At 35.9% G+C, this 15,564-nt stretch overlaps 2 protein-coding genes across 2 annotated transcripts; one reads left to right on the plus strand and one right to left on the minus strand.

The window, feature by feature from the left end:
• The first annotated feature begins 682 nt into the window (after positions 1 to 682).
• LOC124175819 (protein suppressor of sable) lies at positions 683 to 13,711 on the plus strand. Its single transcript, XM_046556386.1, has 8 exons — positions 683 to 1,708; positions 4,764 to 5,151; positions 5,505 to 5,724; positions 5,880 to 6,232; positions 6,896 to 7,118; positions 8,567 to 8,895; positions 8,983 to 9,214; positions 9,685 to 13,711. The coding sequence occupies exons 1-8, from the start codon at positions 1,665 to 1,667 to the stop codon at positions 11,700 to 11,702; spliced, it is 3,807 nt and encodes a 1,268-aa protein (XP_046412342.1). The 5' UTR covers positions 683 to 1,664; the 3' UTR covers positions 11,703 to 13,711.
• A 197-nt stretch (positions 13,712 to 13,908) lies between these two features.
• LOC124175848 (U6 snRNA-associated Sm-like protein LSm8) lies at positions 13,909 to 15,417 on the minus strand. Its single transcript, XM_046556438.1, has 4 exons — positions 15,148 to 15,417; positions 15,033 to 15,073; positions 14,099 to 14,226; positions 13,909 to 14,020 (listed from the first exon to the last, which is right to left on the minus strand). Exons 1-4 carry the CDS (start codon positions 15,176 to 15,178, stop codon positions 13,930 to 13,932), a joined length of 291 nt encoding a protein of 96 aa, XP_046412394.1. The 5' UTR covers positions 15,179 to 15,417; the 3' UTR covers positions 13,909 to 13,929.
• Between the last annotated feature and the right edge of the window lie 147 nt (positions 15,418 to 15,564).

A 15,564-nucleotide genomic window follows, 5' to 3' on the forward strand; every position in this document is an offset into this window, starting at 1 on the left:
AATTGTATGCATGTGTGAACCAATTACGTGCCAATTACATGTGCAAAAATGTTAATACATAAAATCTCAGTATAACAGCGTCTGAAGGTTAAATCTAGCACAAGCCTAGATTCGTAATATTACTATAAAAAAAGAGAGAGGACAGAAAGAATGAAATATTGGGGACAGGTGACTCACTCCTCCCTTTGAATAGCTGATCAAATATTCTTGGGCGGATAAACGGAATGTATTATTTGTAAATAGGTATGTTTTCGTACAGTATGTAGCTAATCCACAAGAAATATCTGATTTGGTGGACAATGTTTTTAGGTTGGTTGCTACATATACAGGGCATCTCTGATGGAAAGATGGATTCCGAGCCACGCGCATACCGCCAGCGCCACACATGCGCTTTCGGTTGCAGCGTTTGTCCGTTACACTCGGCTCACCTAGAAGTTGTGCGTGTGTGGCGCTGGCGGTCGTGCTGGCGGTGCGCGCGTGGCTCGGAGTTTGGCCTTTCAGCAGAGTTTCTCTGTATATTTGACAGCGATTTCCGTTCAAGGTGCAGATACGGAATTCTCCCCGCCGAAGGCGTGGCCGTGCACCACGTGACGGCGTGGCACGTCATCATGCGCTGTGATTGGCTGGTTGAGGTCGATCGACTCGACTTTCGCCTTCCCGGCCGCTCTACACGGAACGTCCGTTCAGAATAGTTCCAGATGTGGCCATGTTTAGTTAATCTTTGAAGTTTCGCTTATCAATTGATATTTACACAATATTTATAACATCTTCTACATCCTGACGAATTGAACATTTCTCGCTATTTGCCAAAAATAATTCACTATAATTGACTGCAGCAAAAAGACACGAAAAAATATAAATAAACGTACACAGGGACTCTGAAAAAAAATTAACGAGAACAGCAAAATACTCAGAAATACACACGTACGCGAGCTCAAGCCACGCTAAGCCAAGCAAGCCAAGCCAAGCCCCGAGAATACGATCCGCTACACACTATCTTTTCGTCATGTTTTCTTAAATTTATTAACCATGAGTATTGCGATACTTAATATATCGGTCGAGCAATAATAAGGAAAGCAACAACGTATACCGACAAATAAATCTGAACGCGGCAGATCTTGACAGGTTTCACTAAAAACGTTCAGTAGAAAACTCGGTACACGGTCACGTATATGATTATATCTGAGCTTTTCACTGGGAGCCTTTTTATCGCGTTTCTATACTTGGCCTGGTTCGTACGTCGTATTCGCATTTGCCACGGCGCCACGTCAGCTAGAATGACGCTGGCTGGCTTATTAGAGCTGCGAGACGCAATTTCTGAAAATACAGTGAACAATTTCATCCAAAGTGAAAATACTTACGATTTTGGACCATCATTGCCTCAAATATAATTCAAATATCGAAATTATCAATTGAGTTGGAAAAATCGAGGAAAATATTAATAATAAATCAGACGAACGCACAAACCGTTGATGGCATTCGTTATTTTTGGCTATCGGGATATTTGATAACGAAACAGTCAAGGAGAAAGAAAACAGCGAAAAAACTACACATTTGCCCCTAAATGGTAGAATTTAGGCGCGCAACGTACAAAAATCAATCACCGTTCATCGATTAGTGCAGTCAGTATATTGATTTCATCCAACAAAATCAATAAGCAAACAATGGCACTAGAGAGTGTTTCCGCGGCCGAGACCCAAATCGAAAGGTTTGCTCCATTTTATACCATAAAAATCACTACAAGAAAAGACAGACAATTACAACAAAAAAACAACGACATGCATCTATAAACGTAAATTTTATACGTATCATTCATGCCACATACAATACAATACAATCGTACACACGTACATGGTAAAGTTAAAAGTCGCCTTTAATATTTCGTATAAAGTTACATTTTCATCGCTTTTGACTCCACTGAGTTGAATGTGACCTTGTTTTGTCGGTTTACTCATTCTCATTACTGTTATTCCTATCAGTCCTGATATTGGCTTTTTCTATCGTTTCGTTTCACCGTTGTAACATACAGGAATGTCAAACGGTACTTCATATTAATTTTCAACGTCAGTCCAAAATCTTGTGAAATACACTTTAACGACGATGTTTCGGTATCCTTTGTTCGTAATTACAACATAGTATACATTTCGAACCGGAATGTGGTGAAGCCTCTCATTTTATATCTATTTATATTTTTCTTTCAGGAATTTTTCAATAGGTTCAAGGTTTCAACGATGCAATTTAATCTTATGTAACACTTGTATCTCCCGATAGTAAAATCACTGCGTTACGTAATAATTTTACATTCTTGCCAAGCAACAGAAAAAGCCAATACGATTCTAACATATGATACATGTTTCTGTATATTGTTTGTTACAAAAATTACACCTATCAGCTGCCGGAGCAGTAGGGGATAGTTTGAAACGTCCAATACTTTACACATTCTTGTACGTGTATACGTATGTACGTCAGTACACTTTCGCTCATAAGCTCACTTGCTCGCCTCTGCGCGATACACACCGGGCACGCACGCACACAGACACACACACACACGCACACACACACCCGTGAACAAAACGAATTGATGGACAGGTGCCGATGACGTCATGTTTCTTCACGACCAACAGTTTCAACGATGTTTATAAAATAATGCTGCAATGATGACTATGCTGCAAATGTGGTATTATTGATGTATGCTAATGATTGATGATGACTCAATTGTGTGGTAAGGTAACTCCAACTCCAATCTATTCTTTTCTAGAAGACAGAAAAAAATTAAATACTCGATCTCTTTGTGCAAGCATATCGTATACACGGTATACATAATAGAGTGCTACAAAGTTTTATTATAAGTTTCTATCAGTTTACCACTTTTTAAATTATCATTTACCATTTCTGATAAAAATAGAGCATAGCATGCGAGCCTATTTGGAATATGTGACTCACGCCGAAAGTGCAAAGATTTGACATACAACTTCATTCGTACTTTAAATTCTCAAATATTTCTTTTGCTTATCGAATTTGGCAAAAATTCGTTAAATTTAAAGAAAAAAAAAAACAAAAAAATTTGACAATTGAATTGAATTCCCCAATGACTTCTGGTGTGAGGTAATTATAAATATAGTAGTTTATTTGTTCACGAATTAAATATTTTCAATCTTGCGGTAAACTTGGAAGATTTCGAAAATATCACTATCAATATAGTAGATTATTTGTTCTCGAATTAAATATTTTGAATTGTGTGCTGAAGTTGGAAAATTTGGGAAATATCACTATCAATATAGTAGATTACTTGTTCTCAAATTAAATGTTCAGAATGTTGTGCTAAAATTGGAAAATTTCGGAAATATCACGTTATTAATCTGTAACAGAACATTATATTTATTCATTATGCTGTCAGGGATAAAATTTGTCTGTTTCGTGTACATAGTGTAGATGCCGCGGGTTATTGTTAATTTCCTAATTTCGCCTAACTGTTAATTTCAATGCATGCTGTACGGTTACTAACAAAGCGGGGGAGGGGGGGGGCATAGTTTTCCGACTGACTAATGTTTTCTGCGTGGTTCATATCGCGGCTTCCATACGGTCGATCCTTCAGACGTTCGAAGGCCGCTTTGTGAATACGGTAGCCTCACTCATTTCAGCGTGAAACAATAACTTTCCTGAATCGTCGGTAGTTTAAACTTTTCGAATATTCTTAGTCTGTTTCTTACATTTCTTATTTGAATTTGATTTAATCGTACCCGTCTACTGGAAATTTCGCTTTTTTGGTTCAATCAAATTATGAGCTGGTACTTAGCCCTAAGTAATTTTTATGATTGATATTACGGCATCTTTAGATTTACAGCAGCAAATGTCAATCAGTAATAATTACTCACCTTCTGAAACTGGAGGTTTCAGGTTCTCTCAATTCCTGATTATAAATCTGCTACCAAGAAGACCAACTAATCTTCAAATAGTGTCAACTATTACAATTTCATGCAGCACCACAGCCAAATATGACACCTCGATAATTTAAACAAGTTATTCTAATGTTTGCTCGAATCACTTGTAAGCGAAGATCTAATGTGGTTTTTATCATAAAAACTGCAAGGATGAGAAATTCTTCAATATGTTGCCATGAATGAAGAATTTTAATGCCAGCTTCTCAGGAGGGACACCTCTATTTTGAATGCTATCAACACAATTTTCTCCCTTCTAGCAAATGTATTTCAATTTTAATTTGCCGGGCTCAAAGTGAATTGGCAATCATGGCATGCCTTTATTCTGAAATCCATAATAGTACATGAGAAAATTTTAAAAAAATGATATACGTAAAAATCACTAACATGTAATGATAGATCTGTGATAATTCCAGTCCAAAGTACAAAATTGTGATTTCAATAATGACAAACAAGGCCTGAACCAGTAAGGTTGTGTGATACCAAATCACCTCATACAAGAATAAGAGAGTCAGCAATCATTTCTGTTGACATCAATTCTTAAATGAGACATGTACAGTAGGGATACTTTACCAATGTCTCTAAGAAGGTCTCAAACATTAGCAACATCAAGTTACCACAACTGGAGTAGCTTTAACAACGCAATTGCGAACACATTTGCACACATGACGTTTCGGCTTCATAATAGCAAACATTAATACACATATAATAACACATTCATAGTCATCATGAGCTGTTTCAAGCCACTGTAAAATAGCAGCTGGTATTTTGAACTGAGGAAAAATAAATCAAATGTTATAAGCATGTTTATTTTTATTCATTTAGCAACAATGATGAAGATTTGGAAGATGGAGAGATCCCGTCTGACGAAGATGACGAGCCGATTCCACCTCCGGTTATACCTAAGCCTGGTATTGAACAACCTAAGCCTATTGCAAAGCAAGAGCCTCCCAAGAATAAAATTTTTGATGCCAAGTTTAACAAAAATAAAAAGCCACTTGTGCAAGCAGGAAGTAAACTTGATAGATTCAATAAGTATAAAAATCCATCTGAGGACTGGGCAGGTGATGTTGAGAAAGCAATACGAGCTGCATTAGAGGAAGATAAAGCTAAGAGTCAAGATAATAAAAATAAAAATAAAAATAATCGTAATAAAGGTAGCAGAAAAAGGAGTCGTGAAGACAGGGAGGAAGACCGTAGTAAAGAACAAAAGGTAATGCGCCATGCCAAATTTCTGTAAGATACCTTAGAATATTATCATTCATAATCATTTGCCTATAAATGCCTATGAAACATAGGTATTTCCTTCCGAGAGCAAATTGTTTGGTGCACTTTTGATGAGGGAATATTACTGATTATTTGCAATCTGAAACTTAAGTCATGTAGCTCTTTCAAGATCCATGGAATTTCATTTTTTCTGATTTTATGTATTGTCACAACTAGGCGATTTCAAAATGATAATGATGAAAATACAGAAATATGACAGATGTCTTTAATTTGAATTTTGTATCCAAAGATTTTTTCGACATGTACAAAATATTTATTCATATGATTTTTTGCGATCAGAGGAGAAAACCAAGTGATGAAGAAGATGGTAATGAAGATGATGACGAGATGCTGTTTGTCAGAGGTGCTTCACCAATCAGAAAAGACTCCCGGGAACACGGTTCTCCTGCAAGACGTCTAAACAATGACTATGAGAGTTACGAGAGTGGGTCCGATTACGAAGATCGTTCCGGATTCAATCGACATCGAGATAATGAAAACAAGCGTGGTGGGCGCGGAGGTTTGTACAAAATATGATGAAAGAGTTTTTCAGAAGTCTGTTTCTTAATTCTAATTCATTCAGAACGTATTAATTTGTACATTTTTCTTCACTAGATGTTATACTTTTAAATGATCGAGTGCATAAATTTTTACGGTGATCAATTTAATTTGCAGGTCGTAGGGGTGGGAAAAATGATAGAGGAGGCAAAAATAAAGGGCGAGGCCACATGCGGAATGATCGAAACAACCGTAGAAATCAGAACAACGATCATATCCAGGACCCGGACTCTGTTTGTGTGTACTTCATGCAAGGAAAATGTCACCGTGGGGATGACTGTCCATTTTCTCACAATGCTCTTCCTCCACGTAAAATGGAACTCTGTAAATTCTACCTTATGGATTGTTGTGCCAAGAGAGACAAGTGCCTCTATATGCATCATGATTTTCCATGTAAATTTTTCCACACTGGATTGAATTGCACAAATGGAGAAAATTGCAAATTTTCTCACAGTCCACTTAATGAACAGGTAAGGGTTGCAACGTTCAAGTGTATTATGAATCGATCGTTTAATCACGTCTAACAATAAGCTTGATTTGTGGCTGAAACCTTGAAATTGATATATTTACCTCTGGTTTATCAACATTACTCCAATACAAATAGGTATAATTATGAAAATAGAATTGATGAAATAAACCAGTCAATATTTCATCTTTGAACTTGACAAACTTGGATTGTAGAGTTTTGTTTGTTATTACATTACTGTCGTTTTGAATGAATATTTTAGCACACTTAATATTATTAACTGGTAATGTAACAACTATAAAGCAAAACCTTTTGTATAAATTTAAAAGTAATTCTCAAACTGAAGAAGTCAGCAGCAAATTTTCAGGAAACTCGCACTCTTGTAAAATTAGGAGTTTGAAATTGTATTGCGCTATCCAGTTTAAAAGAATCGCAAAGTGTTAAGTAGTTATCTCTGGCGATACCTTCAACTTTATCATGAAGTAGAATTTATGCACGATTTCAATAAATTCCACCATAATTAATAAATGTCAACCTGATAAAAAAATCCACTTAGGACAGAAATAGTGATTTCTTCATCGATTTTAATTTGCATCATAAACGAAGAATTTTTTTTAAAGCATTTTGTATTACTTCCATTTTATTGAATATCCACTTATTTCCGCAGGTCAAAAATATTTTACTGAAACACTTGGAAACGGCACCGAAAGAGATTTTGGGAGACTTTCCAAGGCTCACTAGGGAAGGAGCATTGATGATGATCAATAGTACTGCCAAAGCTCAAGGACAAGTGAATCAGAATCTTGCAAACCAGAAAATCCCCAGTCTCTTTGAACTGAATGTCCCAGTACCAAATGCCACTCACGGTGGAGAAACAAAAGACGATGAAGGTGAGGAATAAAGATTTGTGTACTTGGGCTTTGTGAAACACTCCAAATTGCGACATTGTATATAAATGTGCACATTTTTATAATATCCGTACGAGTTTATGAAACATGTACATTAGAGTATTTAAAAAAAACAGACTATTTTTTTTTTTTCGAAGAACATTGAAAAATCTTTCGAGTGTCCCTCAAAAATGACATCGGTAAAATATGATCTCTTAATATTGATGTTTAGAGGTGGCGATTCTCAATTTTCTATTTCCCATTTAAATAACATGGGAAAAATTTTTTTAAAAATTTAGAATTTTATTGCTCGAAAACGAATCAGTGTGAAGATATAAACAAAACATATTCTTGTAGAAAATTTTACGCTCTACAAAAAAGGTCTGAATAAAGATTTGCGTAAGGTAAGTCGTTTCGGAGTTATCAGGCCTCAAATATCGAACCGTTTGAAATAATGATGTTATTAATTTATAAATGCTACAAAACTGACTCATCACTTAAATACACAATATTATTGATTTTAAAATTAAAACTATAGACTTCCAATGAAATGTTAATTAATAAATTTCATTAATCAACGATATGAGTCAGTTTTGTAGCATTTATAAATTAATAACATCATTATTTCAAACGGTTTGATGTTTGAGGCCTGATAACTCCGAAACGACTTACCTTACGCAAATCTTTATTCAGATCTTTTTTGTAGAGCGTAAAATTTCCCACAAGAATATGTTTTTTTTATTTCTTCACACTGATTCGTTTTCGAGCAATATAAATCTTAATTTAAAAAAAAATTTTTCCCACGTTATTTAAATGGGAAATAGAAAATTGAGAATCGCCACCTCTAAATATCAATATTAAGAGCTCATATTTTACCGAGGTCATTTTTGACGGACACTCGAAAGATTTTTCAATGTTCTTCGAAAAACAAAAAAATAGTCGGTTTTTTTTAAACACTCTAATGTACATAACCATACATATGCATCGTCCTCAAAGACTATGCTTACACCCAAAAAGTGAAGATATTCGCGAGAGCCTGAAAAGATCCTAAAGCATTGAACTTTGATGAGACTTCAATTTTGATTTCCTCTTTTGGAAATTGCTCTTGAATTGCACAGCCACACCAGCTTCTTCGCTGGTGATCGGAGTCACTTCGATGAGTAATGAGTAATCACGCAATCAAGTGAATACATTTTATAACACATTTTTGTGACCTTTAGATAAACGTTACTCTAAATTATCAAACTGGTGAAAACAGATATGACTTGAAGTATTGTTTGTACAACTTAAAATGACATTACTTTATTCTCACGAAACTTCGCAACTTTCTGGTGAACAATAATATTTGTAACTTAGTTTACTACTTTCACTCCTAATCTCGCATCATGTAACGACATTTATTCTCGAACACAAATTCAGCATTTTTAATATTTTTTTATTCTTATTCATAGCTGAGAATACAGGTACCCAGCCAAAGAGTGGAGTAAAAGAAAGAAAATCACCAGGAAAAAAAACTAGATGGGGCTCTGATGAGGATCGCGTACCTTATGAACAAATTATGCTGCTCCAGTCTGCAAACCAACTTGGCCTTCAATTACCCAATGCTGCTCTGGGCTTGGCTGTTCAACAACAACTGCAACACCAGCTATTATTGCAGCAGCGAATTGCTAGCATGGGATTTTACAATGAATCGACTGGCGATGATATTGAAAAAGAGCAAGATGTCAAAGAAAAAGAAGACTTTACAAAAGATGTTGAGGAGGATGAAATTGCTGCTCAGGTAAACATGTCTATTATTATGAAAAGAAGATTCTTTTCTCACAGACTTTTGCAATCTTCTGATACGCTGCAAATCTCATTTGTGCAGGCAAAAAAAGTTGAAGATGAAGCAACGTTTGAAGCGCCAAAAGATGTGGACCTCAGGCAACTTTTATTGCAGCCTGCAAAGCTGTCTACTGTGAGCATAGCCGAAGAAGCAGCGAACCTAAATACAAAAGTTGATGAGGAAAGTGACAGGGATGAAGAAACTCAGCTGATTATAGAAATTCCTGTCGAGGAAGAAGATAATAGAGATAGAAGTAGTGAAAAATTGAAACAAGGTAGGCATATTGTTTATTTTTTCTCTTTGTTGAGTTTTATTTTTATGCCAACGACGAGAAATCTGATGCAAAACACACTTTTCGTGTACTTGGATTGTGAAATTTTATTTACCATCAGAAAGAATAAAAAAAGTGGATGGATCAGTGATTATTTCACACTTTGTTCACTTATTTTGGATGCATTCTTTCACATTGCCAGCAGAAAATCACGCTATCTTGATTGCTGTTTCATCAATTTTTATTCCGTATTGCAAAATTAATATGAAATTCCGCACACAATTTTTTCCATGCATCAATTATCATTGGTGGAAAAAAAAATTGAATACTCAATGGATGGTTTCAGATATTTCTTCATATGTCAGCCTACAAAAGATAATACTAATCTGTCCAATTATTTAACGTACTAACGAATAAATGCAGTATACAGGGCATTGTAAATTGTTTTCATGATTATTATTCACTTATTACAGAGCAGCAAATGTCCACCCAATCTTCAAGTGTATCTTTAGCATCAGGCATCTCCAACGAGGATGGCGAAATTCCATCGCACTTACCAAAACGAGCGCAAGAACTATTTCTAAGAATTCAACAGCTGCAACGAGCTGCTCAAGACAGTTTCAAAAACATGGATGATGATCACATCAAAGATAATTTGGAGAATCAACAAGGTGATTGGTACTCTGATGATGAAGACGACGACGATGATGATGGAGGTAACTTGACAATCGTTCTGAAAGACACACAAAAGGATGACAACGAAGTTGATGCTGACGGCAAGTCAAGTGGGCATAAAGATACATCGTCCTCCTCTATAGTCGAAACTTTAGCTGTACCTCAACCTGCGGCTATTGTAGATAAACTTGGCGACTTGAGCAAAATTGATATCAGCGCTGAAGTTTCAAAATTATTGTCAACAATTAAAGCTCACAGCTCAACAACGAATAGCAAAGTTAGGAATAGTCTACCAAAGACGGAACAGCCCGTTGAAAATGTGGCGAAGACTGATTTGGAGCCTGTTGAGAGACCTTTGGCTCCAAAAAAAGTCAAGATTGAGTATCCTACCGAGTATAACCATCAGGGAAAGAGTAAAATCGACGTGTACACTGGTGTTTTACCCGCGTTCGACCAAGGTTCGGAAACATCTAGTATGTCCGTCCGTTTGAAAACGATAGTAGAAGATGGAATCCCAAGCCCCAACTCGTCACCTAATATGAACATGAATAATACTTCCACTCCCATTTCGAGAGATCCAAGAATGTCTAGGGACCCACGTCAACGACGAGAGGATCATAAGCTACACAGTCCGCCACCAACGGCGAGATCAGAGCTGAAGAAAGAATCAAAACCATTGAGGATAGAGAATAGTATCTACAGTTCAGGAATAACAAGCATGGATACTCACTTGGATACAGATTTAAGAGCTAAAAGTGATCAGGATCACAGAAGAAAAGATATGGACTTGAGACAACGATACCCTTCAGACTTTGGAGACACGGATTTGAGAATAGTAACAGCGACGTCAACCAGATCAGACATTGATCTGAGACAAATGCTCAGCCTCCCTTTCAAACCTGCACCATCACATGTTCCTTGTACAGAAATAGATGCGAGTATATCTTCGCATCCTCCCATGCCGTTCAAAGTATACGTAGTAGATATACCAAGACCTTACTATACAGGTCTGAAATTGACTAGAAACGACCCGCAGGTCAAAAATGACCCTAGACTGCGAAAAATATTTCGCATCACTGACGCAGACCTCGCCGACTCGCCGATGTCCCCGCCACCTGTTAAACCAGACACACCAAAGTCTCCACCACAAGTTCGGGCAGATCCACGTAGAAAAGCCTTAGAAAATGCAGCCCTACCAACTTCTAGCAGTGCTATACCTTCCATGTCCGCAAATTCTCAGCCACCACCCATAGATAATGTGAAGGCGATTAATTCTCAAGGCATACCCATGGCCTTGGGCGGTAATGCGCCAATGATGGGAAATATGGGACCAATGAATATGATGGGAAATATTGGAGCGAATGGGCCAATGATGGGAAATATGCCAAACATGGGACCAATGCCGGGTATGACCAACGTACCGCCAATGGGAAACATGGGGCCGAATGGCGCACATATGGGGCCTGCAAATCAGATGAATTTTGATCCCCGATTTAACGCCCAGCGTAACAGTGGGGCTGGTTTGTTGGGCCCTGCACCTACTATGGGGGGATTCGGACATGACGGGCCAAATTACGAAGGACCAAATTATGAGGGACCGAATTTTTCACCTAGTAATTTCAACAACTTCGGACCTAACGATAACATGATGGGCTTTGGTCCCAATGGACCTCCACCTCCTAACTTTGGGGGTAATGGAGGGGACTGGAACGCAGGCAATCAAAATCAGAATAATCGGCGAGGGTCGGGTCGGATACGCAGACGAAATCGTAACAGAAGTAATAATAACAGTAGTAATAGAAGATCTCCGCCGTGAATTGTAGAATTGTATGCATACAGTGAGACTTGTAGCATCACATGTTAAAAGTGGTTAATAATGATGCCAACATGACAAGTAATATATGAGGCAGCTAAAATGAGCATGTGACCTAATTGAGTAAATTGGCTCTTGCTCGTATAAGTTAGCAACGAGATACTTCATCACATTACATTTGATAGACGACCGAGTAATCCCTGGGTACTGAGTATCCAGAAATCAATATTAAAGCTGGTACAGATTTGACAACACCAGTCAAAAAATTGCGAATCAAGTGTTATAATAATTGACCAGATTGTGCATCATCTGTATTCCGTTTTAAAGTTGTGCGCTTTAAGTATATTTCATTTACCTAGTAGTTATTCGATATTATATTTATCGATTGAAATAACTTTGCATTAAAAATAATCAGTACGGAATTTTTCCTTAGTTTTACTTCTTATTTTATATTTGAAGATGTGTTGCTTATCAAATCGCCATAATTCATTATGAAGGAAAATTATCTTCAAGTGGCTTGACTTGACATATTGTTTTCCCCTAAAATGCAGACCTATTCAATACAATCCTGAAACACATACTTTTTTGTATTACCCCTGTTATCGCCTCAACAACTTCAATTGAATTTAATTCACTTGTATTCCCCAAGCTCTCTTTGTAACCTGTTTTAAATATCCACTATAAGACATCTTCCACAGTTTACTATCATGTACTATTATTTACACAAGATGTAATATTTTGTTGCTATACATCAATTTTTCTTAGTTTTATTTTTCTTAAATTTATTACCACTGTGGAGAATATTCACGTCGCAATTGTAAAAATAGTTTTGGCAAAATGATTTCAAACTAGATATGTCAATTGATTCATACTAATCATGGAATCTGGTACGAAGTTTGAAATACAGAAATTAATATGTATCAATATGTTTAAGTTTCAATTCTGATTATTAAGACGGGCATCGGACAATATATACCAACGATTTTCTGTATACTGGTACATCACTTAATAACCATACAAATGAAATGATGTGAATTGATTAATGATTTCAATAATTACCGATTCATCATGGATAACAAATTAGACAGAATGATGATTGAAGCTTGTACATAGAGTTTCTAGTTCGAATTAGTTGGAGGAAAAAATACTAATAATGAAATTCATGACACAACTCCTTAATGATTGAATTTAAATTACTTACTACATGTGTATTACTTACCGATACTTGGTATTATGTATTCCCGTGTTATTTTTGTACGTCTTCCAACTGTACATACATACTTTACTAAGTTATCATCAGCTCAGACTCTATTATTGCATAATATTTACTTGATTGTTAAATTCAATATTATTAATTTAAGATATATGTTAAAAAAATTTATAGAAGTATCATGTAATAAATCAATGATGCAACCTCAGCTAATATTAAATTTCTTATTGTTTGTTCATTGCAAACACATTTCGCTAAAACGAGAAAATTGAAATTTAGTGAATATATAAAATTAATATGGTGATTTTCAACTGAAAAATTATTATTATTCATTCATCTAAAAAATCATATTAGCAATCATATTTAAATATACATATTGTAATGACTCCCCCAGTGATATGTGAATAGTGTATATTTCCTGAATCAAATATGATGAAACTTAATTATTCTACGTAGAATTATCAGTGCTACAATTTATTTAAAACGTTTGTATCTATGCAGATATAGTTATATAACATCGTTTTTCGGCTATAAGCATTACTCATTTTTCCATCGCAAATAATATTATCATGCAATCGAAAATAAATTAATATCGTTATCTATAGAATAATATGCCTATAATTAACTTTAATACAAGTGTTTTATAATTTATGTAAAGTATTAGTGGGTAATATTACAAGATCGAGACTTGAAATAATCAGCAGTATCTTATTAACCTACCGTTTTATTCATATTTTTATTTGATCCAACAGTGCTCCCGGTGTTATAACTACAGTTCCAATGACTTAATTAATCATGTTAGGGCGCTGAGAAAAATTGAGTTGTTTTTGCTTTGTTTCCATTTTGATATCAAAAATAAATAACCTGTTTCAATTCAATTCAGGCACATTTCCTTAAAGTTAAAAGTGCATTGAAAAAAAAACCAAATATGTTGTAAGAACACGATTGCCAATTAGTAAAATGTGGAATAAAGTAAGGAGTATTCAGAAAAACGCTGTCTAAAATTTTTTTAAATTTATTTTAATGCGCTACAGAGCTAAGTGGTTCAGCTCGGATCGCTGAAAGATCAATTCTTGCATCCATTTCATCGTCTAGCTCACCAACAATTGCTCTGTAAATACAGGAATATTGGTTTACATGAATTACTGACATTCTTGAAAATGTACATTATTTTATTGTGTGGACATACACGTTATCTCCTCTGATAATATGAAGACCTAATACAACTTGTTCGACACCTTGCGTCACGCTGTACACACGCTCATGTGATTCATCGAGAATTAAATTGATTGTCTGATCAAATCCTTTCAATGTACCCTGAAACATAAACATAGTTCAGAATATTCGATGATGTTAATGAATAGGAGTAATAGAATGGATAAATAATAAAGATTTTTATTATTATCGACGCCTGCGCATCATTGATGTGAAAATGCTACACTCAGTACAATGCTACATCCAATGTTGACTACATATAGCCAAAAAAAAGTTTTGACGTCACATTTGAAGAAATGTATTCCTGTAATTATATCACCACTTATTGCAAGGATACACTTCTTGGTATTATTCTTGTATGAAACAACAAAGGTTTTGGATGTTTTGGTTAGACATTGCATGTAGTACTGCGCTGACTGTGGCACTTTCACATCAGCGTTTTGTAGGCTGTGATCATAGCCAAAGTAAATAACATTTAATATTGTCAATCAAGATTAATTATAGCATTCTCCTAAGACTGATTAATGTACAAGAGTTATACAATTAGTCAATTATTTTTCGTCCTACAAAAGGCTAGATTCACAGAGCCTAGGCAGCTGAGAACGACTGTGTAGACAACAGCGTGGTTGGCAGCCAGTAAATTTTCATAGCTTTACAGGAACACACTTTTTGGTATAAAGCATCTCCATCAGATGGTGCAGTGAAATCCAACTTTTTATGTTATTTCCCAGAGCAAGTTGGGCTTCGTCATACTCTCGTCAGATTTAATAAATTACGATATTCTGTTGCTATCCGAAATCATATACACACACGAGCCAATAACTACGCTATCGGTTCGCGACTGCGTCACCACAGCGATTCGTTTTACAGAAAAAAATCTTTTAAAAGCTAGATCACATTATACTCACGATAAAGTTCCTACCATCGGAAGTTATTATTGAAACAGTATCTAGTAAACATTGAGGAAACATAACCTTTATGTAATTAAATTATAAATACAACTTCGGGTAGGAAAAAGGATACGGTTTACGTAACTTTCAAGTCCTGAGGCCATTTTTGGTAAGGGTAGAACAGGTTGGCCAATGTAATCAGTAGAAGCAAAATACTTCAACAAATCGTTTTGTTTGTTTGTATTATAGCGTTTTCCACTTCACCAGGTTTCGCTGCAACGACGCCATCAGTCTAATCGCAGAGTTGCCAAATAAATAGCACCGCAAGTCACCAAAAGGAAGCGCACAGCTAACCTGATGTCTTAAGGTGGGATTTCATGGGCTGCAAAAATTGCAGCAGTAGCAGCAATCCCATAGTAATCCACTGAAAGTTACTGGCGCTTTCGGCGTAAGTTTTTGCTGTTTAAGGTGCCGCTGACCTGGATCTAAAAGTTGTAATCGATCGAAGCGCTCTCTGCGTAAGTTTCCTCGGTTCCAAACCATTCAAAGG

The sequence above is a fragment of the Neodiprion fabricii genome, chromosome 2 (assembly GCF_021155785.1).
Source record: "Neodiprion fabricii isolate iyNeoFabr1 chromosome 2, iyNeoFabr1.1, whole genome shotgun sequence".
In the NCBI taxonomy this organism is placed as follows: domain Eukaryota; kingdom Metazoa; phylum Arthropoda; class Insecta; order Hymenoptera; family Diprionidae; genus Neodiprion; species Neodiprion fabricii.

What these genes read in the sequence shown, in the direction of transcription:
- LOC124175819 (XM_046556386.1), top strand. Translation starts at nt 1,665, where the DNA reads ATGGCACTAGAGAGTGTTTCCGCGGCCGAGACCCAAATCGAAAG. An exon ending in ACAGTCCACTTAATGAACAG is followed by an intron (nt 6,233 to 6,895) that starts GTAAGGGTTGCA and finishes TTATTTCCGCAG; the next exon opens with GTCAAAAATATTTTACTGAA. An exon ending in AGAAACAAAAGACGATGAAG is followed by an intron (nt 7,119 to 8,566) that starts GTGAGGAATAAA and finishes TCTTATTCATAG; the next exon opens with CTGAGAATACAGGTACCCAG.
- LOC124175848 (XM_046556438.1), bottom strand. Translation starts at nt 15,178, where the DNA reads ATGGCCTCAGGACTTGAAAGTTACGTAAACC. An exon ending in CCGATGGTAGGAACTTTATC is followed by an intron (nt 14,227 to 15,032) that starts GTGAGTATAATG and finishes TTTATGTTTCAG; the next exon opens with GGTACATTGAAAGGATTTGA. An exon ending in ATTATCAGAGGAGATAACGT is followed by an intron (nt 14,021 to 14,098) that starts GTATGTCCACAC and finishes CTGTATTTACAG; the next exon opens with AGCAATTGTTGGTGAGCTAG.